This window comes from Bos indicus x Bos taurus, chromosome 11 (assembly GCF_003369695.1).
Source record: "Bos indicus x Bos taurus breed Angus x Brahman F1 hybrid chromosome 11, Bos_hybrid_MaternalHap_v2.0, whole genome shotgun sequence".
Lineage (NCBI taxonomy): Eukaryota > Metazoa > Chordata > Mammalia > Artiodactyla > Bovidae > Bos > Bos indicus x Bos taurus.
This window is the reverse complement of record NC_040086.1, coordinates 11,852,733-11,877,764: the sequence shown is the minus strand read 5'-3', so window position 1 is coordinate 11,877,764 and position 25,032 is coordinate 11,852,733. Positions and strand designations below refer to the sequence as shown.

Genomic DNA, 25,032 nt, shown 5'->3' with positions numbered 1-25,032 from the left:
TGGCCAGGGAAGACTGTGCTTCCAGGCCACACGGATCATAACTTATAAAGCACACTCCTTTAAGACTGAGAGAGACAGCTGTTTCACCTAACACATTTAGACAAACAGAGAGTCTGGCTAAACGAAGAGACAAAGGAACGTATTCCAAAACCAAAGAAGGAGACATATGCCCTGAAACAGACCTTGATGAAACAGAGATAAGCAACCAACCTGATAAAGAGTTTAAAGTAACAGTCATAAAGATATTCACCAAACTCAGGAGTAGAATGAATGAATACAGTGAAATCCTCAACAAAAAGATAGAAAATATAAGAAAGTACTAAACAGCAGTTGTAACTCACTGAAAAATACACTTTGGGGATTCAACAGCAGATTGGATTAAAACATAAGAAAGAATCAATGAGTTGGAAGAAAAACATGGACATCACCTGGAAAAAGGTGAAAAATGAAAAAAGAATCTTAAAAAAAAAAGTGAATATACCTCAAGGGATATCTGAGACAACATTAAGTGGAATTATGTTCACATTATAGAATTTTCAGAAGGGAAAGATAAGAGAAAGGGTCAGAAAACTTAGAAAAGGGTCAGAAAAAATAATGGCTGAAAAACTTGCCCAAGCTGGGGAAGGAAACAGACATCCAGGTCTAGAAGTCAAGAGACTTCCAAGAAAGATGACACCAAGGAGAAGCACACCAAGACACATTATAATTAAAATGGTAAGAGTAAGGACTAAGAGAGAACTCTAACAGCAATAAGAGAAAAACAACTTCATTCATTCATTCATTTCAGTCGCTCAGTCGTGTCTGACTCTTTGTGACCCCATGAACCACAGCATACCAGGCCTCCCTGTCCATCACCAACTTCCGGAGTTCACTCAAACTCATGTCCATTGAGTCAGTGATGCCGTCCAACCATCTCATCCTCTGTCGTCCCCTTCTTCTCCTGCCCTCGATCTTTCCCATCATCAGGGTCTTTTCAAATGAGTCAGCTCTTCACATCAGGTGGCCAAAGTATTGGAGCTTCAGCTTCAACATCAGTCCTTCCAATGAACAACCAGGACGGACCTCCTTTAGGATGGACTGGTTGAATCTCCTTGCAGTCCAAGGGACTCTCAAAAGTCTTCTCCAACACCACAGTTCAAAAACATCAATTCTTCAGCACTCAGCTTTCTTTATAGTCCAACTCTCACATCCATACGTGACTACTGGAAAAAACATAGCCTTGACTAGACGGACCATTGTTGACAAAGTAATGTCTCTGCTTTTGAATATGCTATCTAGGTTGGTCATAACTTTCCTTCCAAGGAGCAAGCATCTTTTAATTTCATGGCTGCAATAACCATCTGCAGTGATTTTGGAGCCCAAAAAAGGAAAGTCTGACACTGTTTCTACTGTTTCCCCATCTATTTCCCATGAAGTGATGGGACCAGATTGGCCAGTTGGCCAGCTTTAAGCCAACTTTTTCACTTTCATCAAGAGGCTTTTTAGTTCTTCTTCACTTCCTGCCATAAGGGTGGTGTCATCTGCATATCTGAGGTTATTGATATTTCTCCCGGCAATCTTGATTCCAGCTTGTGCTTCTTCCAGCCCAGCATTTCTCATGATGTACTCTGCATAGAAGTTAAATAAGCAGAGTGACAATATACAGCCTTGATGTACTCCTTTTCCTATTTGGAACCAGTCTGTTGTTCCATGTCCAGTTCTAACTGTTGCTTCCTGACCTGCATATAGGTTTGGTATTCCCATCTCTTTCAGAATTTTCCACAGTTTAAAACTTATTATATTAAAAAAAAAAAAATCCTTATAAAGCTTCCAGCAGATTTATCAGAAGAAACTCTACAGGCCATAAGTGAGTGGCATGGCGTATTCAAATTGCTAAAAGGAAAATTTTTCCAACCAATATTTCTCTAATCGGCAAGTTTGTCATTCAAAATTAAAGATGAGGTAAAGGCTTTCCAAATAAGCAAAAGCTCAAGAAGTTAACTTCCTTGGAGGCTCATACTGTGAAGAATCTGCCTGCAATACAGGAGACCTGGGTTTGATCCCTGGGTTGGGAAGATCCCCTAGAGGAGGGCATGGCTACCAGTATTCTTGGCTGGAGAATCCCCAAGGACAGAGGAGCCTGGAGGGCTACAATCCACGGGGGTCACAAAGAGTCGGACACAAATGAGCAACTAAGCACAGCATGGCAAAGAAGTTTATCACCACTAAAGTGGACTTACAAGAAATGTTACAGGGAATTCCCTAAGTTGAAAAAAAAACAACACTAACTGATAAGAAGAAAACACAGGAAAGTAAAAATCTCATGGGAAAACGTAAGCAAGATACACCCTGAGGAAACCAGAACTGAAAGCAACACATGTACCCTAATGTTCACTGCAGCACTATTTACAGTTGCTAGGACATGGAAACAACCTAGATGTCCATCGGCAGATGAATGGACAAGGAAGTTGTGGTGCATACACACAGTGGAATATTACTCAGCTACAAAAAGGAATGCATCTGAGACAGTTCTAATGAGGTGGATGAACCTGGAGCTTAATATACAGAGTGAAGCAAGTCAGAAAGAGAAAGACAAATACTGATATTTATACATATATATGGTATTTAGGGGAGAAGGCAATGGCACCCCACTCCAGTACTCTTGCCTGGAAAATCCCATGGATGGAAGAGCCTGGTAGGCTCCAGTCCATGGGGTCGCTAAGAGTCGGGCACGACTGAACGACTTCACTTTCACTTTTCACTTTCATGAATTGGAGAGGAAAACAGCAACCCACTCCAGTATTCTTGCCTGGAGAATCCCGGGGACAGAGGAACCTGGTGGGCTGATGTCTATGGGGTCGTACAGAGTTGGACACGACTGAAGCGACTTAGCAGCAGCAACAGCATGGAATTTAGGAAAACAGTACCAATGATCCTACATGCAGGACACGGACGTAAAGAACAGACTTTTGGACTCAGTGGAAGAAGGGGAGAATGGGATGACTTGAGAGAATAGCATTAAAACCTGGACATTACTATATGTAAAACAGATGGCCAGTGCAAGATTGATACATGAAGCAGGTAGCCAAAGCCAGTGGTCTGGGACAACCCAGAGGGATAGAGTCGGGAGGGAGGTCAGAGGGAGGTTCAGGATGTGGGGGACACATGTATACCTGTGGCCAATTCATGCTGATGTATGGCAAAAATCATCACAACACTGTAAAGCAATTATCCTCCAATTAAAATAAATTAATTAATTAAAAATTTTAAAAAAGAAGGTAGCCAATCAAGCACTTATAAAACTACCATAAAGCTTAAGAGACAAAAGAAGTAAACTTAGCTACAAAAAAATACAATAATTTTCTAAGGAAACATAAATAAAAAGATGCAAAATGTGACATCAAAAACATAAAATTTGGTGGGGGTAGTAAAAATTTAGAATTGTGGAATGTACCCAATACATATATAATTATGACTGATTTGTGCTGTTATATGGTAGAAATTAACACAACATTGTAAAGCAATTTTCCTCCAATTAAAAAAGAAATTAAATGAATAAACTTAAGAAGATTGAGATATTAAGCATTTTTCACAGTCACAACACTATGAAAACAGAAATCAATTACAAGAAGAAAACTGAACCAAAAAACCAATAAAAATGTGGGAATTAAGCAATATGCTACCAAACAACCAGTGGGTCATTGAAGAAATCAAAAGTAAAATTAAAAAAAAATACCTAGAGACAAAGAAAAATGGAAATATTACACACTGAAGTCTTTAAGATGCAGCAAATGTAGTTCTCAGAGGGAAGTCAACAGCAGTCCAGGACTACTTCAAGAAATAATAGAAATCTAATTTTAATGCTAAGGAACTAGAAAAAGAAGAACAAATCAAAGTCCAAAGTTAGTAGATAAAAGAAAATAATAAGATCAGTGCAGAAATAAATGAAATAGAAATTAAAAAGACAAATGTTCAGTCACTAAGTCATACCAGACTCCTTGAAACCCCATAAACTGCAGCACACCAGGCTTCCCTGTCCTTCACTATCTCCTGGAGTTTGCTCAAACTCATGTCCATTGAGTCAGTGATGCTGACCATCCAACTATCTCATTCTCTGAAATAACATGATCTACTGGAAAAGGGAATGGTAAACCCTTCAATATTCTTGCCCTGAGAACGCCATGAACAGTATGTAAAGGCAAAAAGACAATAGAAAACTAAGAGGTGGTTCTTTAAGAAGAAAAATAAAATTGACAAGCCTTTACACAAAGCAAGAAAAAAAGCAAGAGGAGTCAAATAACATCAGGAATAAAGAGAAATTATAACTGATACCACAAAAACACAAAGAATGGTAAGAGAATACTATGAACAATAATATGCCAACAAATTGGACAGCCTAGAAGAAACAGATAAAACATATAGTCTACCAGGATGGAATAGTGAGGAAACAGAAAAGCTGAATGGACTGATTACTAGCAAGGAGACCGAATACTAATCAAAAACCTCCCAATAAACAAAAGGCCTAGACCAGATGGCTTCACTGGTGAATCATCCTAAATATTTGAAAAAGATTCAATACCTATCCTTCTCAAACTCAGGCACCCCAGGTGCTGCTAACAGTAAAGAACTGCCTACCAATGTACCAGACATAAGAGACAAGGGTTCAATCCTTGAGTCAGGAAGATCCTCTGGAGGAGAGCATGGCAACCCACTCCAGTATTCTTGCCTGGAGAATCTGGTGGATAGAGGCCCCAGCAGGCTATAGTCCATAGCGTTACAAACAGTCAGACATGACTGAAGTGACTTAGCATACATGCATGCTTCTCAAATTCTTCCCCCCACCCCCGCCAAAAAAAAAAATGAATAGGAAGGAATGCTTCCAAACACTTTTTATGATGCCATGATTACCCTGACACCAAAACCAGACAAGGACAACATCAAAAAGAAAACCTGTATACAGGCCAATATCCCTGATGAACATAGAGGTAAAAATCTTCAACAACATATTAACAAACTGAATTTGACAATACATTAAAAGGATTATACACCACAATCAAGTGGGATTTACTCCAGGGATCAAGGATGGTTCTACATCTAAAATCTATGTGATACATCACACTAACAAAATAAAGGAGAAACATATGATCATCTTAATGCAGAAAAAGCTTTTAATAAAATTCAAGGTTCATTTACCATAAAAACTCTCAATAACGTGGGTGTAGAGGGAATATGCCTGTGTGCTAAGTCGCTTCAGTCACATGTGACTCTTTGTGACCCTAGGGACCATACCCTGCCAGTCTCCTCTGTCCAAGGATAGAGGGAATATACTTCAACATACTAAAGGCCATATATGACAGACCCACAGCTAACACCATAGCCAACAGTGAAAAGCTTAATGTTATTCTTCTAAGATCAGAAATAAAACAAGGATGTCCACTCTCACCACTTTTATTCAAAAAAGTATTCAAAGTCCTAGCTACAGCAATTAGGCAAGGCAATTAAATAAAAGCATCCAAATTAGAAACAAAGAAGTAAAACTGTCACGGTTTGCAGATGACATGATACTATATTTAGAAACCCCTAAAGACCCCACCAAAAAAAAAAAAATCAGAACTAATCAATGAAATCAGCAAAGTTCCAGGATATTAAATCAATACACAGAAATCCATGGCATTTCCTGTAGCCTATCAGGGTCCTCCGTCCATGGGATTTTCCAGGCAAGAATGCTGGAGTGGATTGCCATTTCCTTCTCCAAGGGATCTTCCTGACCAAGGAAGCGAACCCAGGTCTCCTGCATTGCAGGCAAATGCTTTACCGTCTGAGCCACCAGGAAAGCATATACAACAGTAATGAAATATCAGAAAAAGAAATTAAGAAAACAATCCAATTTACAACTGCATCAAAAAGAATAAAATATCCAGGATTAAATTTAACCAAGGAGATAAAAGGCCTGTACACTGAAAACTCGAAGACTGATGAAAGAAATTAAAGAAGACTCAAGTAAGTGAAAAAACATTTCATGCTCAAGGAATAGAAGAGTTCAGTTCAGTTCAGTCGCTCAGTCATGTCTGACTCTTTGCAGCCCCATGAATCGCAGCACGCCAGGCCTCCCTGTCCATCACCATCTCCGGGAGTTCACTCAGACTCACATCCATCGAGTCAGTGATGCCATCCATCCAGCCATCTCATCCTCTGTCGTCCCCTTCTCCTCCTGCCCCCAATCCCTCCCAGCATCAGAGTCTTTTCCAATGAGTCAACTCTTCACATGAGGTGGCCAAAGTACTGGACTTTCAGCTTTAGCATCATTCCTTCCAAAGAAATCCCAGGGCTGATCTCCTTCAGAATGGACTGGTTGGATCTCCTTGCAGTCCAAGGGACTCTCAAGAGTCTTCTCCAACACCACAGTTCAAAAGCATCAATTCTTCGGCACTCAGCCTTCTTCACAATCCAACTCTCACATCCATATATGACCACAGGAAAAACCATAGCCTTGACTAGACAGACCTTAGTTGGCAAAGTAATGTCTCTGCTTTTGAATATGCTATCTAGGTTGGACATAACTTTCCTTCGAGGAGTAAGCGTCTTTTAATTTCATGGCCAGAGTCACCATCTGCAGTGATTTTGGAGCCCACAAAAATAAAGTCTGACACTGTTTCCACTGTTTCCCCATCTATTTCCCATGAAGTGATGGGACCGGATGCCATGATCTTTGTTTTCTGAATGTTGAGCTTTAAGCCAACTCTTTCACTCTCCACTTTTACCTTCATCAAGAGGCTTTTTAGTTCCTCTTCACTTTCTGCCATAAGGGTGGTGTCATATGCATATCTGAGGTTATTGATATTTCTCCTGGCAATCTTGATTCCAGCTTGTATTTCTTCCAGTCCAGCGTTTCCCATGATGTACTCTGCATATAAGTTAAATAAGCAGGGTGACAATATACAGCCTTAACACTGTTAAAATGTTCATAATATCCAAAACAATCTACAGATTCAATGAAAAGTGAAAGTGAAATCATTCAGTCATGTCTGACTCTTTGCGATCCCATGGACTGTAGCCTACCAGGCTCCTCTGTTCATGGGATTTTCCAGGCAAAGGTACTGGAGTGGGTTGCCATTTCTTTCTCCAGGGGATCTTCCTGACCCAGGGATCAAACCCAGGTCTCCTTCATTGCAGGCAGATAAATCCCTATCAAAATTCCCCATGAAATATTTCACAGAACTAGAAAAAACAATTCTAAAGTCTGTATGGAACCACAAAAGATCCCAAATAGTCAAAACAATCTTGAAAAACAACAGAGCCAGAGAGACCATGATCGTGATTTCAAACTATACTACAAAGCTATAGTAATCAAAACAAAATGGCAGTGGCCCAAAAGCAGACACGCAGGCCAATGAAACATAATTAAGAGCCCAAAAACTATCTACATATATGTGGACAGTTATCACATTACTGAACAGAGACATATGAAAACATCTTTTGTTACCCAAACATTATCGACCAGAGACTTTTCAATATTCACTTATATAACAAATCGCTGGCCACAGGCATTAGTTTCTGCAAAACTCTCCTGGTCAATAAAGAGTTAATTTATGATGAAGAAGCAAAGAATATATAATGCAATGGAAAAAGGACTGTCTCTTCAATAAATGGTGTTGGGAAATTGGACAGCTACAGACAGAGGGATGAAACCGAACCACTATCTTAAAGTACACACAAAAATTAGCACAAAACTGTTTAAAGACTTAAATGTAAGACCTGAAACCATAAAATTCCTGGAAAACAAACACAAGAGGTAATCTCATTGATTGCTGTCTTAGTGATGATTTTTGGATCTAACTCCAAAAGGAAGGGAAACAAAAGCAAAAGTAAACAAATGGGACTATATCAAACTAAGAAGCTTTTGCACAGCAAAGGAAATCATCATTAAAACAAAAAACAACCTACTGAATGGAAGAAGATGTTTGCAAATCACATATCTGATAAAGAGTTAATATTTAAAACATATATAGAACCCACAACTCAACAACAAAAAATAAACAGTCCAATTTAAAAAATGGGAAAATAAACTCAATATACAATTTTCTAAAGACATACAGGTGGCTAAAATCACATAAAAAGATGTTCAACATCACTATTTACTACAGAAATGCAAATAAAAGCCACAATATCATCTTACATCCATCAGAATGAAAAAGCTTTTGTTAAAGTTTTAACAAATGGCTTTAACTTTAACAAAAAGTTAAAAAATAACAAATACTGGAGAGGATATAGAGAAAAGGGAACACTCAAATATGGTTAGTGGGATTGTAAATTGGTGCAGCTATTATGAAAAACAGTACAGAGATTCCTCAAAAACTTAAGAATAGAACTACCATATTATCCAGGTATTGTAACTACTGGGTGTGTATATATATATATAAAGAATATGAAAACCTAATTCAAAAAGATATACGTACCCCTATGTTCACTTGAGGATTATTTACGATAGCCATTTGTACAATAGCCATAAGATAGGGGAAAATGTCCATTAATGGATAAGGAATGGATAAAAAAGATCTGGCATATAGGTAGATACTAATCAACTAGATAAAAACAATGAAATCTTGCCAACTGGGATGACATGGATGGAACTGAGGGTTATTATGCTGAGTGAAATATCAGAAATAAAAAGACAAATAATGTATGAATTCATTCATATGTGGAATATAAAACTAAATAAAATAAAAACAAACACATTGTTACAGGGAACAGACCAGTAGTCAACAGAGGGGAAGGGGCCTGGAGGAGGGCTTCAAGGCATTCAAGGGGTCAGCAGTATGTTGACAGAAGTGACCCTTTGGGGAGTGATCACTTTGTAATGTTACAGATCTCAAATTATAATGCCATATAATTGAAATATAAATACTTTTTAATTCTAAAATTCATACATACTTCCACTGAAAACTAAGTTCTTGGTCAAAAAATGGGCAAATACCAGCAGTTTATATAGTTCAACTTTATATATATATATGACAAGTTAAAATAAAAAACTTACATTAATTAAGGTGACCCTTTCATTAACTTAGACAAAAATAAAATACAAATAGGGAGAGAATTTACAGGGGAATAGTTTTCTTGCAACTAGCAATCAAGAGACTGACTTTGGCAGTCAGTTCAACATTTAATCATTTTTTTCATCCAAGATGACAACTTCCTACTGCGACTTCATCTTCAGGCTATTAAGTTTTTCATCCCCAGGCTATTAAGTTTTTCCTATGTCTGACACAAACTTTACTTCAGTTTAAAAATATACAATCTGTTTGCTATGTAGAAACCTCTTTTGCAGGTGTTCAGTTTTCCTTACCCATCTCATTCTATAGTCTACTATTATTATCAAACTAAAGACATAGTAAATAATGTACAAATGTCACTTGGCTCAAAAAATATATTAAGTATATTTTCACTAAAAACACAGGAAAGGGCAAAACGTTCTTCAGATATTGAAAAAAAATACCTAAACTGAACTATGTTAAATCAGAATTATAAAATTTCATTAAAAATAATGCTCTAATTTATTATGTGTGCATGCTAAGTTGCTTTAGTTGTGTCTGACTCTTTGAAACCCCATGGATTATAGCCCGCCAGGATCCTCTGTCCATGGATTTTTCAGACAAGAATACCAGAGTGGGTTCCCATGCCCCCCTCCAGGGGATCTTCTCAACCCAAGGACTGAACCTGCACTCTTACATCTCCTGCATTGGCAGGCAGGTTCTTCACACTAGTGCCACCTGGAAAGCAACAGATTTTAGAAAACAAAATACGACTTTCTATTCAAGTACTTTCTATTCAATAGCTATTTCAAATCCTAAAAGATGATGCTATGAAAATGCTGCACTCAATATGACAGCAAATTTGGAAAACTCAGCAGTGGCCACAGGACCGGAAAAGGTCAGTTTTCATTCCAATCCCAAAGAAAGGCAATGCCAAAGAATGCTCAAAATACCACACAATTGCACTCATCTCACACACTAGCAAAGTAATGCTCAAAATTCTCCAAGCCAGGCTTCGACAGTCCTTGAACTGTGAAGTTCCAGATGTTCAAGCTGGTTTTGGAAAAAGCAAAGGAAACAGAGATCAAATTGCCAATATCCGCTGGATTATCGAAAAAGTAAGAGAGTTCCAGAAAAACATCTATTTCTGCTTTACTGACTACACCAAAGCCTTTGACTATGTGGATCACCACAAACTGTGGAAAATTCTGAAAGAGATGGGCATACCAGACCACCTGATCTGCCTCTTGAGAAACCTATATGCAGGTTAGGAAGCAACAATTAGAACTGGATTTGGAACAACAGACAGGATCCAAGTTGGGAAAGGAGTATGTCAAGGCTGTATATTGTCACCCTGCTTATTTAACTTATATGCAGAGCACATCATGAGAAATGCTGGACTGGATGAAGCACAAGCTGGAATCAAGATTGCCGGGAGAAATATCAATAACCTCAGATATGCAGATGACACCACACTTTTGGCAGAAAGTGAAGAGGAACTAAAAAGCCTCTTGATGAAAGTGAAAGAGGAGAGTGAACAAGTTGGCTTAAAACTCAACATTCAGAAAATTAAGATCATGGCATCTGGTCCCATCACTTCATGGTGAATAGATGGGGAAAACAATGGAAACAGTAAGAGACTTTATTTTGGGGGGCTCCAAAGTCACTGCAGCTGGTGATTGCAGCCATGAAATTAAAAGATGCTCCTTGTAAAAAAATTTATGACCAATCTAGACAGCATATTAAAAAGCAGAGACATTACTTTGTCAACAAAGGTCCATCTAATGAAAGCTTTGGTTTTTCCGGTAGTCATCTATGGATATGAGAGTTGGACTACAAAGAAAGCTGAGTGCTGAAGAATTGATGCTTTTGTACTGTGGTGTTGGAGAAGACTCCTGAGAGTCCCTTGGACTGCAAGGAGATCCAACCAGTCCATCCTAAAGGAGATCAGTCCTGAGTGTTCATTGGAAGGATTGATGCTGAAGCTGAAACTCCAATACTTTGGCCACCTCATGCGAAGAGCCGACTCATTGGAAAAGACCCTGATGCTGAGAGGGATTGGGGGCAGGAGGAGAAGGGACGACAGAGGATAAGACGGTTGGACGGCATCACCAACTCAATGGACATGAGTTTGAGTAAGCTCCGGGAGTTGGTGATGGACAGGGAGCCTGGCGTGCTGCAGTCCATGGGGTCGCAAAGAGTTGGACATGACTGAGCAACTGAACTGAACTGAACTGATTCAAGTACAGTATTCTTTGCTGGAAAAATGTTAGGACACATTAACGAAAAATCAGTAAGACACCTAAACATTCATGAATTTATTTGCTTTATGTACTAAAAATGCTTCCTCATGGTCCACTATAGCCTTGCAACTCAAAGTATGCCCAGGGACCAGAAGCACAGTTCTTAACTGGGAGTTTGTTAAATACGCTGACTTTCAGATTCACCCCCATCCTACACAATCAGAATCTGCATTTAATATGATTCCAAGTTGATTTCTATGCAAATTTAAGTTCAAGAAGCACTCTCTCTACAACACAGGTTCTTAACTTACGTCCTAGGGGCAACATTAGTTTCACAAATTCCCTAAAATTTTATACATAATTTTTTGTAAGTGAATGTACATAGATTTTACTGGGTAAAGCAGCAAAGTAAAGGGTAAAGTCCATATAGTTTATTAAACTGTCACAGAAAATATGACCTCCAAATAGATTAAGAACTACTCAATTCTATGCCACAGTTTAAAGTCAAAATATTTCAAAAACTATTTATGCTACTCTCAATGAGGTCTGTTGAAGAATGACAAGAATGAAGGTCAGAACGTCACAGTGGGTCATGGAAGACCTTATCTGAAGAATTTATTCACACCATGCAAGAACTATGCCAAGAAACCAGTTTGGAGACATCTAAATAAATAATTCTCTACATGAGGTTTGAGATTAAGAATGTGCACTTGAAGAAGATTCAAACTGAGAAGTAAATAAATATAAGGTAGGATTTTTTTTTAAGATAGGATGCCATTAGATGACAGCAAAGTGCTGAATTCTTATTGTAAGAGCGCAATCAGCAAATCTCTAATACAAATTCTGTTTGATTTGGGATACATAACCATTTTAAAATGCTAACTTCCAAGTACATTCTTATAATACTTCCTTTATGAGGAACCCCAACATATTTTACTAGTCAGACTTTCTTCATCTTCTCTGGACGTCAGAAGACAAAACAATGAAAAAATATGGAACAAAGATTAAAAAAGGACTTGCCCAGCATCTTCAGCGAGCTAACAATAAAGAATGGCTCATATCCAGCAGGCTCTCACTAATATATGAGAACTGTGTACATCTTTCATTCTTTCATCTTATCACATAACCCTCTCTTTGGGGTGTGTATTATCCAGGGGCATACACTATGTTTAACTTGTTTCCTTAAGCCATAGTGCCTGACAGAATTTAACTTCCTTAATGGGAATCTAAAATGTAAATTTAAAATGTTAACTGGACCTCATCCTGATCTTGATGCTTTATTTTACTGCTAATAAACTTCTTACTTGTGATGAGTCTAATCCCTGACAATCTGGTCTCCTGGGTGGATCCATATCCAACCATACGAGTCATTCCAAGCTAGAGAGAAAGCTAAAAAATACTCAGGGGATCAAGTTTTCTCTGCCCCGTTCTATTTCCATGGGTATCAGGGAAATGTCTGGTTTTTCCTTACCTCTATATCTTAGAATTATTAAAAGTTCTTTTTATCCAAGTACATTAGGGATTAAAATGAAACTTTCACATTTTATTAACTATTGTGTAGTAGCTTAGTCGTGTCCAGCTCTTTGCAAGCCAATGGACTACAGACCACCAGGCTCCTCAGTCCATGGAATTCTTCAGGCAAGAATACTGGAGTGGGTAGCCATTCCCTTCTCCAGGGGATCATCCCAACTCAGGGATCGAACCCATGTCTCCTGCACTGCAAGCAGCTTCTTTACCATCTGAGCCACCAGGGACGCCCAGTGAAATACTGATGTAACCCATTCACATAGTAAACACAACCTGATAAACTGTACATAAAATTATTGATTTGATTATAGAAATGTATCCCGTCAATAACAAAAACTATATAAAAGAATGTAGTACCTTATGTATATGACAGTCTCTCAGATACGCAATGACAGTTAAATGCTAATGACTTAGACAATAAGTAAGTAATCCATTTATTTGTTTTTCAGCCCCATTTAAATAGTGTTAATTTAATTTCTGAAGCAAAAAGAGTAATGATAATAAGGGCAGGCACTCTGATAATAATGATATGAAAGAGAAATCAGCAACAAAGAGTAGTGAAATTTGCTGACCACCTTTAATAGTAGAGGCACTTGTTCCAAAGACACTAAAGTTCCAAACTTTAGTTTGGAAGACTAAGTGAGAAGACATAGTGAGAAGTTCCAAACAATATCTAAGATTACAAAGCTAGTGAAAAGTTTGGGGCTGTAGTTTCAGCAGAGAGAGAAGAGTAAGAAGTGTAGTAAGGATATAACAAAGAACACGGATGGGGAAGAAACAGTGAATCTAGTTTTACCTGGGGAAACATAAAAAGGAGACAAATAATTAAAGATAAAACAGGTTACTGAGAACAGTAGTAAATGGTTTCTTGCTCATTTCAGTGAGCATTTGAAAAGTAAATAATATGATCATTACTCATAATTTTTAAGTAAAATAAAATAGCAAAATCAATATCTGAATGGTCCATAAGCCTTTAAAGTTCATGCACCTAACCACTATCAGTCAGTCAGTTCAGTCGCTCATTTGTGTCCGACTCTTTGCGACCCCATGAATCGTAGCACACCAGGCCTCCCTGTCCATCATCAACTCCCGGAGTTCACTCAAACTCACGTCCATCAAGTCAGTGATGCCATAAAGCCATCTCATCCTCTGTTGTCCCCTTTTCCTCCTGCCCCCAATCCCTCCCAGCATCAGAGTCTTTTCCAAGGAGTCAACTCTTCGCATGAGGTGGCCAAAGTACTGGAGTTTCAGCTTTAGCATCATTCCTTCCAAAGAACACCCAGGGCTGAGCTCCTTTAGAATGGACTGGTTGGATCTCCTTGCAGTCCAAGGGACTACTCTCAAGAGTCTTCTCCAACACCACAGTTCAAAAGCATCAATTCCTCGGCGCACAGCTTTCTTCACAGTCCAACTCTCACATCCATACATGACTACTGGAAAAACCACAGCCTTAACTAGACAGACCTTTGTTGGCAAAGTTCTCTCTCTGCTTTTCAATATGCTATCTAGGTTGGTCATAGCTTTTTTCCCCAAGGAGTAAGCGTCTTTTAATTTCATGGCTGCAGTCACCATCTGCAGTGATTTTGGAGCCCACAAAAATAAAGTCTGACACTGTTTCCACTGTTTCCCCATTTATTTCCCATGAAGTGATGGGACCAGACGCCATGATCTTCGTTTTCTGAATGTTAAGCTTTAAGCCAACTTGTTCACTCTCCTCTTTCACTTTCATCAAGAGGCTTTTTAGTTCCTCTTCACTTTCTGCCATAAGGGTGGTGTCATCTGCATATCTGAGGTTATTGATATTTCTCCCGGCAATCTTGATTCCAGCTTGTGCTTCATGCAGTCCAGCGTTTCTCATAATGTACTCTGCATATAAGTTAAATAATGTTCAAGCTGGTTTTAGAAAAGGCAGAGGAACCAGAGATCAAATTGCCAACATCTGCTGGATCATCCAAAAAGCAAGAGAGTTCCAGAAAAAGATCTATTTCTGCTTTATTGACTATGCAAAAGCCTTTGACTGTGTGGATCACAATAAACTGTAGAAAACTCTGAAAGAGATGGGAATACCAGACCACCTGACCTGCCTCTTGAGAAACCTATATGCAGGTCAGGAAGCAACAGTTAGAACTGGACATGGAACAACAGACTGGTTCCAAATAGGAAAAGGAGTACGTCAAGGCTGTATATTGTCACCCTAACCACTATACTTACACAAAAAATGATCCAGTTTATGCAAATAATAAGTAGTTCAAAAATATTTTAACTGGAAATCTCAAATATCACAGTAGTTTTATTTTTAAAAATACATTAAATATACTTTTAACAACAAATAAAGATATAAAAATATACTAGTTAAGCCACTTAATCTTATTCTTCACCTCAGAGTGTCACAGAATTAAGACAGCATGGACATGTCTCAAAATTCCCAGATACTCTATAATCATATATACATTTATTTCTTCTAGAAATATGTTCTCAACTTTCTGAAACCATTTAGTAATTTCAATCTGAACCATTTCTCAAGGCTAAGAAAGCTCTTTGTTTACACTCCACTGTTTAAAGTAACATCTTTTATTTGTCTCAAGTAATTTGTTCCAGCTTCAGCAGAGGTCATCTAGGTCTCTTTCTCTAGGTCAGGTAAACTCTATTCTTCCCTTAATGAAGTACTCAGTATACAATCAAAAACACTGAAACAAACAAACAAACAAAAAATGGATGAATATATTTAAAATATAAAGATTTAGAACCTAAGATATCTTAGTACATCTTCAGTTTCCTTAAATCAGGCACCATTTGTATTTTAAATGATCTTTAATATCCTGAAGATCACACAAGTTATGTTACATTGATAAATTCCTGATCACATCTCAAACACACTATATTTAAAGGAACAATAAGTTCACTGCCCCGGTTCAAATGTTAGTTACCTCTTCATCGTCTTCCTCATCTTCAACATCCAGAATTCCTGAATCCTGTTCAGACTTGGGGCTAGTGCTTTCTATTTCTGTATCAAAAATTGTATAAGCTTCTTTCTTAGATTTTCTCTTGCTACCTATCCTGGGTTGTTGCAAGATGATGTTATCCAGGTTTCTTTGTTGTTGTGCCTAGGATAGAAATAAATACACACAAATAAACAAACAAAAGAAGAAACAAAACTTAAGCATTCAAAGAACTTTTAATTTTGAATTAATTGGTATCAAAAGAAAATACAATGAAATGCCTTAAAATACATAAAGTTTTAGTACCAGAAATAAAACCAAACATATTAATGTAGCACATAGGAAAAAAAAAAAAAAAAGATAATCACTTAGTGAGAGCTAAGTCACTTCAGTCGTGTCCAACTCTTTGCAACCTCATGGACTGCAGCCCACCAGGCTCCTCTGTGCCAGGAATTCTCCAGGCAAGAATACTAGAGTGGGTTGCTATGGCCTCCTTCAGGGGGTCTTCCCAACCCAGAAATCGAACCACATCTCTTAAGTCTTCTGCATTGGAAGAGGGTTCTTTACCAATAGTGCCACCTGGGAAGATTTTCTAAATACACACACTGTCATCACAAAAATGAAATCTATTGATTTGCCAAGAGATTGGGGCTTCCCAGGTTGCACTAGGGGTAAAGAACCTACCCTCCAATGCAAGAGACGTAAGAGATGCGGGCTGGATTCCTGGGTCAGGAAAATTTCCCCAGAGGAGGGCATGGCAACCCACTCCAGTATTCTTGCCTGGAGAATCCCATGGACAGAGGAGCCAGGCAGTCTACAGTCCATAGGGTCACACTGAGTTGGACACGACTGAAATGACTTAGCATGGCACAGCAGCGAAGAGATTAGTGCAAATGACTAAATATTTATCTCTTAAAAGATAAGTGCTATACTAGAACCACTGTGGTTTGGAGAAAAGGGACAGGAGTCTTCAAGCTTAGGGTACTCTTAAAAACAGATATGTGGATATATGAGATCAATAAATTTTAATCAGGAGAATGAAATATCTTAATAGAGTAATATGAACTAATGAATCCAACAGAATTTCATGACCTTAGTCTGAGGAAGTCAGAGTTTTAAGCATTTCTTTTTCTAAACTTTTATAGAAAAGTGTAATTCCCTCAGCTTAACAAAGTACACTCAAATAACAATGTGGTTTCCATACATCCAAAGAGGTGGAAAGTGTGACTATACAGAGTCAACATCAGAAGTTAGACCAAAGTATCAGAGCTGGAAGGGATCTTAATCACCACTCAGGAAATACACTGGAAGACAAAGGATTGTATGAGGCCACAAGGTTAGTAAGTGGTAAATCAGAAGCCCAAAGTGTGATCTCCTAAATTCCATATGAGTCATCTTCCCACTACACCAACAGACCCATAAAGCATGACAAAAACAGTCCCCCAAAAAAGAGTTCTGCAGTCAAATAAATGTGAAACACTCCATGTTATGCAAACCTTCTTCTAGACATATGATGTACAATACATTAACAGAATAAAAACTGGGAAAAGTCCTATTTTAAGAAAAGTTATTTAACATGCTTTAATCCAGCATGTTCCAAAAGTGTTTCACAGTGGAACTTTTCTTTTTAAAAACAATAATGTTAATTCTTAGTATCATCCAAAGATATAAAGCTTAAGAAATGTGACTTCTCAGAATATGCATTCCTTAATCACTATATGATGTTTCTACTCAGCAACAAGTAGAAATCAATTCAAGAGAAAAAACAGAATCTCCAAATATTTTGAATGAGATTAAGAATTCTAGATAAATACTAAGTATAAGGGTTAGTCCAGGTACTAGTTAAATAAGACAATTATAACAGGACAGAGAAAAACTTCAACTATGTGAGCTAGACTCTGCCAAGAAAATGAAAAGAATCTACATTCCAGAGATTTGAATCAATGGACTAACTTGTTTCTCTGCATAGTACTTGTTGATATTTTGATTTGACTTACATAAAATACATGGCTTCAGTAACCAAACTGAGAGGGAAGATACCCAATAACATTTACTTTATGTTTGTAAACAAGAATATATATCCTTAAAGCATTCGAGATCCCAAATTCGACAAAACATTCTTCCTACTCCTCTCAAAGGTAGGAAGTTCCCCCCCTCACTTATTTTCAATGTAAACCACACAATAAGAGATTGAGGACTCTAGAAAGCTAAAGCTTTCATATTAGAAAAGCAAGCCCTCAACTAGAGAATGATCACTTGTCTCTTTATTCTTTCTCTCAGTACAGCAAAACTAAAACCTTTCATAAGTTGGTCTTATTTTATTGAATCCAAAGTTAAATATTTTTCTTTCACAATCAATAAAATACTATCAATGTACCAAAAGCAATTGAGAGGAGCCACATCTAAGTAGTATCACTTATACTTCAAATAATACAAATCTGAAAGAAACCCTATGGAAGTAATTTTAGATCATCTATGATTTGTTCTTTTTGTGCCTGGTTTACCAATCACTTTGATGGAGCATAAAGTAGCTTAGGCCAAATCAACATACCCTACGCTAGAAATGAGAGCACTGTAAGTTTTATTCCAAGGCTCGATAGTCACTTGGGGTCTCTGTCAAAATTATCAAGGCTTTTCCATTTATAAAGGAGCAGTCAGGGCAGATCTGCCAAGAAAGAACTAATCAAGTTGGAAATATTGAAACAAGTAGAACAATGAAATACATACTCAGATATTACCCATTAGAAAGCAAATGAAAACCACCATCTATTCAAAATTATGTTATGGGACTGGCAGGAAGTAGAGAAGAGTAAATAGAGATAAAAATATGTAAATATATGCAATATATGTAAAAATTAAAATGTGACTCTAAAGTCCATACAACAAACAAGAGTTCTTCAGAGCTCTTTTCTAACATGCTAAGCCATCTCACCAGAACCATTTATTCTGTCCCTCCAAGGACAACCTTGGAGACAAAGAAGCAGCTGACTGACTTTTGCTGCCTAGAGTGCAGGTAACAGGGTATCAAGCAAACAAACAGACTTTAGAAAACATTTAGGCCTTTTTTTTAACTTCTTTGTTCATTCTCTTTGTGAATAATCTTTACACATTTAACCACCTCTTCCTCAAGATTCCCTCACATATGTTCTTCTCTGTTTTCCTAATATATAGAAATAAAGCAAGTTTATTCCTCAACCCCTACTCTTCTACCACTCTTCCCACTCCCTCAGAATTCAATAGTGTATCTCTAGTTCTATATTACTACTGTGTGTGCGATCATCACTTCACTTACTACATACCTAAAATGGAACTCATCACCTTCTCATTACAGTTAATGGGAGGTGAACCTGATTGTCCCAATGTATTTTCCAATATTCTCCAACATGAATTTCTACTTGGAACAGAATCTACCTCATGATATACTAAGAATATTTTCACTACTATATCTTTGCTTGAGCCATTTCTCTTCTAGATGACCTCTCCCTACCTGTACTCAATCTTTCCTCCAAAACCCAACTAAAATTCTTTTTCCTTGAGAAAGCCTCCTCTCACTGTTTTAACTCATAGTGCTTTCTCCCTATATCCCTACTTTCAGTCAAACATGTACTGAACAACCACTTGAGCCCAGTATTGTGTTGACTATACAAATAAAACAGATTTTCTGACTCTTGAACCTCACATCATTTTAAGAAATGGATAAGCAAACAAGTGGCTGAAATCAGTGCAATGAGTATGATAGAAATAAGCATGGGTACGATGATTAGCAGAAAGTAATCATACTTGCAAGGAGGATTTCAGGAACTTGGAGGAAAAGGTAGCAAGTGGGGAGGCTCAAGAAGTAGGGGGATATGCGTATACTTATAGATGATTCACTATGTTGTACAGTAGAAACTAGCACAACATTGGAAAGCAATTATCCTCCAATTTAAAAAAGTGAATATGATTTTTACAAAGGGAAATAGGTAGAAAGGGTAACCATTCCAGAAGAAAGAAACCGCATAAGAAAAGACATGTGAAATAACATTATCCACCCAAGCAATAAATAATTTTGTATAAGAACATAAGTTATGAAGGACTAACAGGAGATAGTCAAATCAGTCAATCCTAAAGGAAATCAACCCTGAATATTCATTGGAAGGACTGATGCTGAAGCTGAAGCTCCAATACTCTGGCCACCTGAGGTGAAGAGCGGACTTATTAGAAAAGACCTTGATGCTGGAAAAGACTGAAGGCAAAGGGAGAAGGAGGCGGCAGAAGACGAGATGGTTGAATAGCATCACCAACTCAATGGACATGAATCTGAGCAAACTCTGGGAGATAGTGAAGGATAGAGGAGACTGGTGTGCCGAAGTCCATGGGGTCACAAGGAGTTGGACAGGACTTAGCGACTGAACAACAATAAGAGACAAAGTTAAAGATGCCATACAAAGTAGTTTCAAGGCCAGCTAGTAGGCAATGGAGGAACAAGAGAAGAATGTGAGCAGGGGAAGAAAACGATCAGCTTTACAATTCGGGCACATCCTCTGGGAGCTGAGCAATGGTCAACTGGGAGAAGATAAAGACTAGAAACAGGAAAATCAATACAGATCACAGAGTTGGACTGTGAAGAAAGCTGAGTGCCGAAGAATTGATGCTTTTGAACTATGGTGTTGGAGAAGACTCTTGAGAGTCCCTTGGACTGCAAGGAGATCCAACCAGTCCATTCTGAAGGAGATCAGCCCTGGGATTTCTTTGGAAGGAATGATGCTGAAGCTGAAACTCCAGTACTTTGGCCACCTCATGCAAAGAGTTGACTCCTTGGAAAAGACTCTGATGCTGGGAAGGATTGGGGGCAGGAGGAGAAGGGGACGACAGAGGATGAGACGGCTGGATGGCATCACTGACGGATGGCCGTGAGTTTGGGTGAACTCCGGGAGTTGGTGACGGACAGGGAGGCCTGGTGGCCTGCAATTCACGGGGTCGCAAAGAGTCGGACACGACCAAGCAACTTACTTGAACTGAACTGAACTGAAAGGAGTCCAAATAACAATGATGAGAATTTGAATTAAGGTAGCAGCAGATACAGAAAAAGCAGAAGCAATATAGTTTACTGATTTAAATGTTGTATGTGGAAGAGGGAAAGAAAATAAAAATAACTGCAAATATTCTGGTCTTTAAGACTAGATGATGGGATCATTCCAAAAAATAGGAACTGTGGAAATAGTAAGTTAAAGGCAGGATACAGAAGATGAGTTAAGTAAACTTGTCAGATATTCAGATAAAAAATGACAGTACAGCACTTCAGAGTTCAACTCTTCTCTTCTTCAGGATAGAAAACATACTTGCCTATTCTTAGAATCCCCCAAGTCCAGATACAATGACATATACACAGAAAACTCAGATAAATGCTTACTATATAAAGGAAAAAATAATTAAAAAAAAAACTATGTAAGAATGAGATTTGGCCCAACAAAAGAGAGGGATATCTGTAAAAGACAATTTGAATATTCTCCTATTTATTTAAGGGGGGGGGGGGGGGGGATAAGAATCACCTAACTTGAATTATTCACCTAAAAATGTAGCTATTACAACTTTTACAGCTGTCATTACACATGCCATTAAATAAAGTTTTATTGCAAATACAACTTCCAAGGGTACCTAGCAATAAGACTCAAAATTCTGTGAATCAAAAAAACAGAGGTTCCTTTCTTTATCAGCCCAATACTGACCTCTAGTGGACTAAAGGAATAAATACAAATGGAGAGAGGCCTAGGCTTATAGCTCACAGACTTCAATCACAGGGTGCTGTATCAGAAAAGAAAATGAAGAAGAAAAAAACCTTCGTTGAGTAAGATATGTTTAAATCTAAGCTCTGTGATATATTAATTATATAACCATGGATAGGTTCTTCTCAATGCAACATCCCATCTACTCAGAACTGCCACAAGGATTAAATTAAAAATACATGCAAATTATCTTTAAAAAAAATTTTTTTTTAATTAATGTGCAGAAGTACTGTGTTTGGGAACAGGTTTTAAGCTCAATGGCATTTAATTTACATGCCTAATCATTCACTCATTTTTTTTTTTATAATTTTACTTATTTATTCACTTTTGGCTGCAGTGGGTCTTCTTGCTGCAGGGGCTTTTCTCTAGTTGCAGACAGCGGGGCCTACTCTCTAATTGTGGTGGGTGGGCCTGTCTCTCACTGAAGTGGCTTCTCTTGTTGCAGAGCTTGCACTCCAAGGTGCTCGGACTTCAGTATTTGTGGCACGGAGGCTCAGTACTTGCAGCTCCCAGCCTCTAGAGCACAGGCTCAACAGTCTGTGGCACATGGGCTTAGTTGCTCTGTGGCATGTGGGATTTTCCCATATCAGGGATCAAACTTGTGTCTCCTGTTGGCAATCACATTCTTTACCCCTGAGGCACCAAGAAAGCCCCACGTAAATGATCCTGAATTAAAAGATACGTCTAAGCAAAAGTTTTTGACTTAACATAATCATGAAACAATTATCTCAATAATGTTGGTGAACATTCATTATTTTATACAGATAAAAAATTAGGTAAATACAAAAATTTTTTGCTCTGTGTGATGAGACTTCTTGGGATTTACTCTTATCAACTTTATATAACATAGAGCAGAGCTAATTATACTTATTATGTTGCACATTTTTTTAAAAGAAAAAAAAAAAAAACACACTAAAATTTTAAGTTCCACCTGTCTTCCTCTGAATGTGAGATAGGAATCTTGTTTCACTCTCTACTCTGGAAGTATCAAAGATCTAGCAATATTTAGATACACAATGATTAATATTATCTCATAAAAAAAATATTATCTCATATTTCTTCACACTGCCATTCAATTTTGTATTTGTACTATACTGCAACTATTAGATATCTGTACTGCACACTTCTTGTACTCTACCTCACATCCTCTCATGTTCAGCTCTTATTTCAAGTATAATATCAGCAACCAGTTCTGGGAAGCCTTGGAAGTGTCATATAGTGTAAACTGAAACCAACATAGCATGTACGCCACACTTCCAGCTTTCTACCCAGAGGTTTTGCAGACATTACAGTGTGGAATCCCACAGCAATTAATTAGCATTCATGATTCTCAACCCAGAAGTGAGGCAAACTTTGACCAAAGAGCAGCCAGATACACTCCCCATTTAGTTCCGCCCACAGTGAGTTCCATATGGCGTCTCAGAAGTCCAGGGATGAAGGAAGCAAACTGCCCTACAAATACACCACTGCACAGTCACGGTTCAGTCGCTCAGTCGTGTCTGACTCTTTCACAATCCCACGGACTGCAGCGTGCCAGGCCTCCCTGTCCATCACCAACTCCCAGAGTTTACTCAAACCCAGTCCATTGAGTTGGTGATGCCATCCAACCATCTCATCCTCCATCATCCCCTCCTCCTCCCACCTTCAATCTTGCCCAGCTCAGGGTCTTTTCAAATGAGTCAGTTCTTCACATCAAGTGGCTAAAGGATTGGAGTTTCAGCTTCAGCATCAGTCGTTCCAATGAATATTCAGGACTGATTTCCTTTAGGATGGACCGGTTGGATCTCCTTGCAGTCCAAGGGACTCTCCAGAGTCTTCTCCAACACCACAGCTTAAAAGTATTAATTCTTCACCACTCAGCTTTCTTTATAGTCCAACTCTCACATCCATACATGACTACTGGAAAAACCATAGCCTTGACTAGACAGACCTTTGTTGGCAAAGTAATGTCTCTGCTTTTTAATATGCTGTCTAGGTTGGTCATAACTTTTCTTTCAAAGAGTAAATGTCTTTTAATTTCATGGCTGCAGTCACCATCTGCAGTGATTTTGAAGCCCCCGAAAATTAAGTCTGCCACTGTTTCCAGTGTTTCCCCATCTATTTGCCATGAAGTGATGGGATGCCATGATCTTAAGGGTGGTGTCATCTGCTTATCTGAGGTTATTGATATTTCTCCCAGCAATCTTGATTCTAGCTTGTGCTTCATCCAGTCCAGCGTTTCTCATGATGTACTCTGCACATAAGTTAAATAAGCAGGATGACAATATACAGCCTTGATATACTCCTTTCCCAATTTGGAACCAGTCTATTGTTCCATGTCCAGTTCTAACTGTTGTTTCCTGACCTGCATACAGATTTCTCAGGAGGCAGGTCAGGTGGTCTGGTATTCCCATGTCTTTCACTGGGTGGGAATGTACATCAATATAGCCACTGTGGGAAACAGTATGGAGGTTTCTTAAAAAACTAAAAGTAGAGTTGCCATATGATCTAGCCATCCAACTCACTTGGCAATGAATGTTTGCACTTATATTCTTAGTTGGGAGATTGGAAAATTTTTTTCTAGAGAAATTAACAAAGAACTGCCACAAAGCACTATTTATATTTCCCAATCAAAGATGTGATTTCCTTTATAGAATTCCATGAAGTTTGCTACTTTACAGTCTTCTATGCCCATAGACTTTCCTGTAAACTGTTAAGTAATTTATTACTAAATATGAGTGACTGGCCAAGGATCAATAGATATTTGAGGAAAATATCCAACTGGAAAGAGATACAAAATACCAATATGAGAAAACAAATAACAACAATAAAAAGTACTAGCTATATGGAGCAGATAAGGTAGAAAACAAAATAATATGTTTAAAAAATTCATTGGTATCCTAAAAATTAAAAATTTGGTTTATTATATAGAAATATTACAAAGCTTGCCAGGAATCATACCAATGTTTTCTTCAGTTGTCCCCCAAGGCAATAGAAATAAAAGCAAAAATAAACAAATAGGACCTTTTCAAAGTTTTAGGCTTTTGCACAGCAAAGGGAACCATGTGCTTAGTTGCTCAGTCATGTCTGACTCTTTGGACCCCATGGACTTTAGCCTGTCAAGCTCCTCTGCAATGGGGATTTTCTAGGTGAAAATACTAGAGTGGGTTGCCATGCCCTCCTCCAGGGGATCTTCCCAACCCAGGGATCAAACCCAGGTTTCCCTCATTGCAGGGGGATTCTTTACCTTCTGAGCCACCAGGGAGGCCCAGAGGAAACCATAAACAAAACCAAAAAACCTGCAGACTAGAAGAAAATGTTTGTAATCCAAATGACAAGGGGTTAGATTTCAAGATACACAAATAGCTCATACATCTCAATAACAAAAAGACAAACAACCAAATCAAATAATGGACAGAAAACCTCAATAGCAATTTCTCCAAAGAGGACATATATATGGCCAGTAGGCACATATAAAGATGCTCAACATTGTTAATTATTAGAGGAATGCAACAAAAGTACAATGAGGTACTACCTCATACTGATTAGAATGGCCATAAGCAAATGCTGA

The 25,032-nt window shown here is 38.1% G+C and overlaps 1 protein-coding gene across 2 annotated transcripts in view; it reads right to left on the bottom strand.

Moving 5' to 3' along the window:
• The window catches only part of EXOC6B (exocyst complex component 6B), a 723,575-nt gene that overhangs the window by 397,220 nt on the left and 301,323 nt on the right, over nucleotides 1–25,032 (bottom strand). For both annotated transcript variants that reach the window (XM_027554900.1, XM_027554901.1), the window contains exon 7: nucleotides 15,706–15,882. In XM_027554900.1, the coding sequence (XP_027410701.1) occupies nucleotides 15,706–15,882 (177 nt within the window). The remainder of the gene's footprint in view (nucleotides 1–15,705; nucleotides 15,883–25,032) is intronic.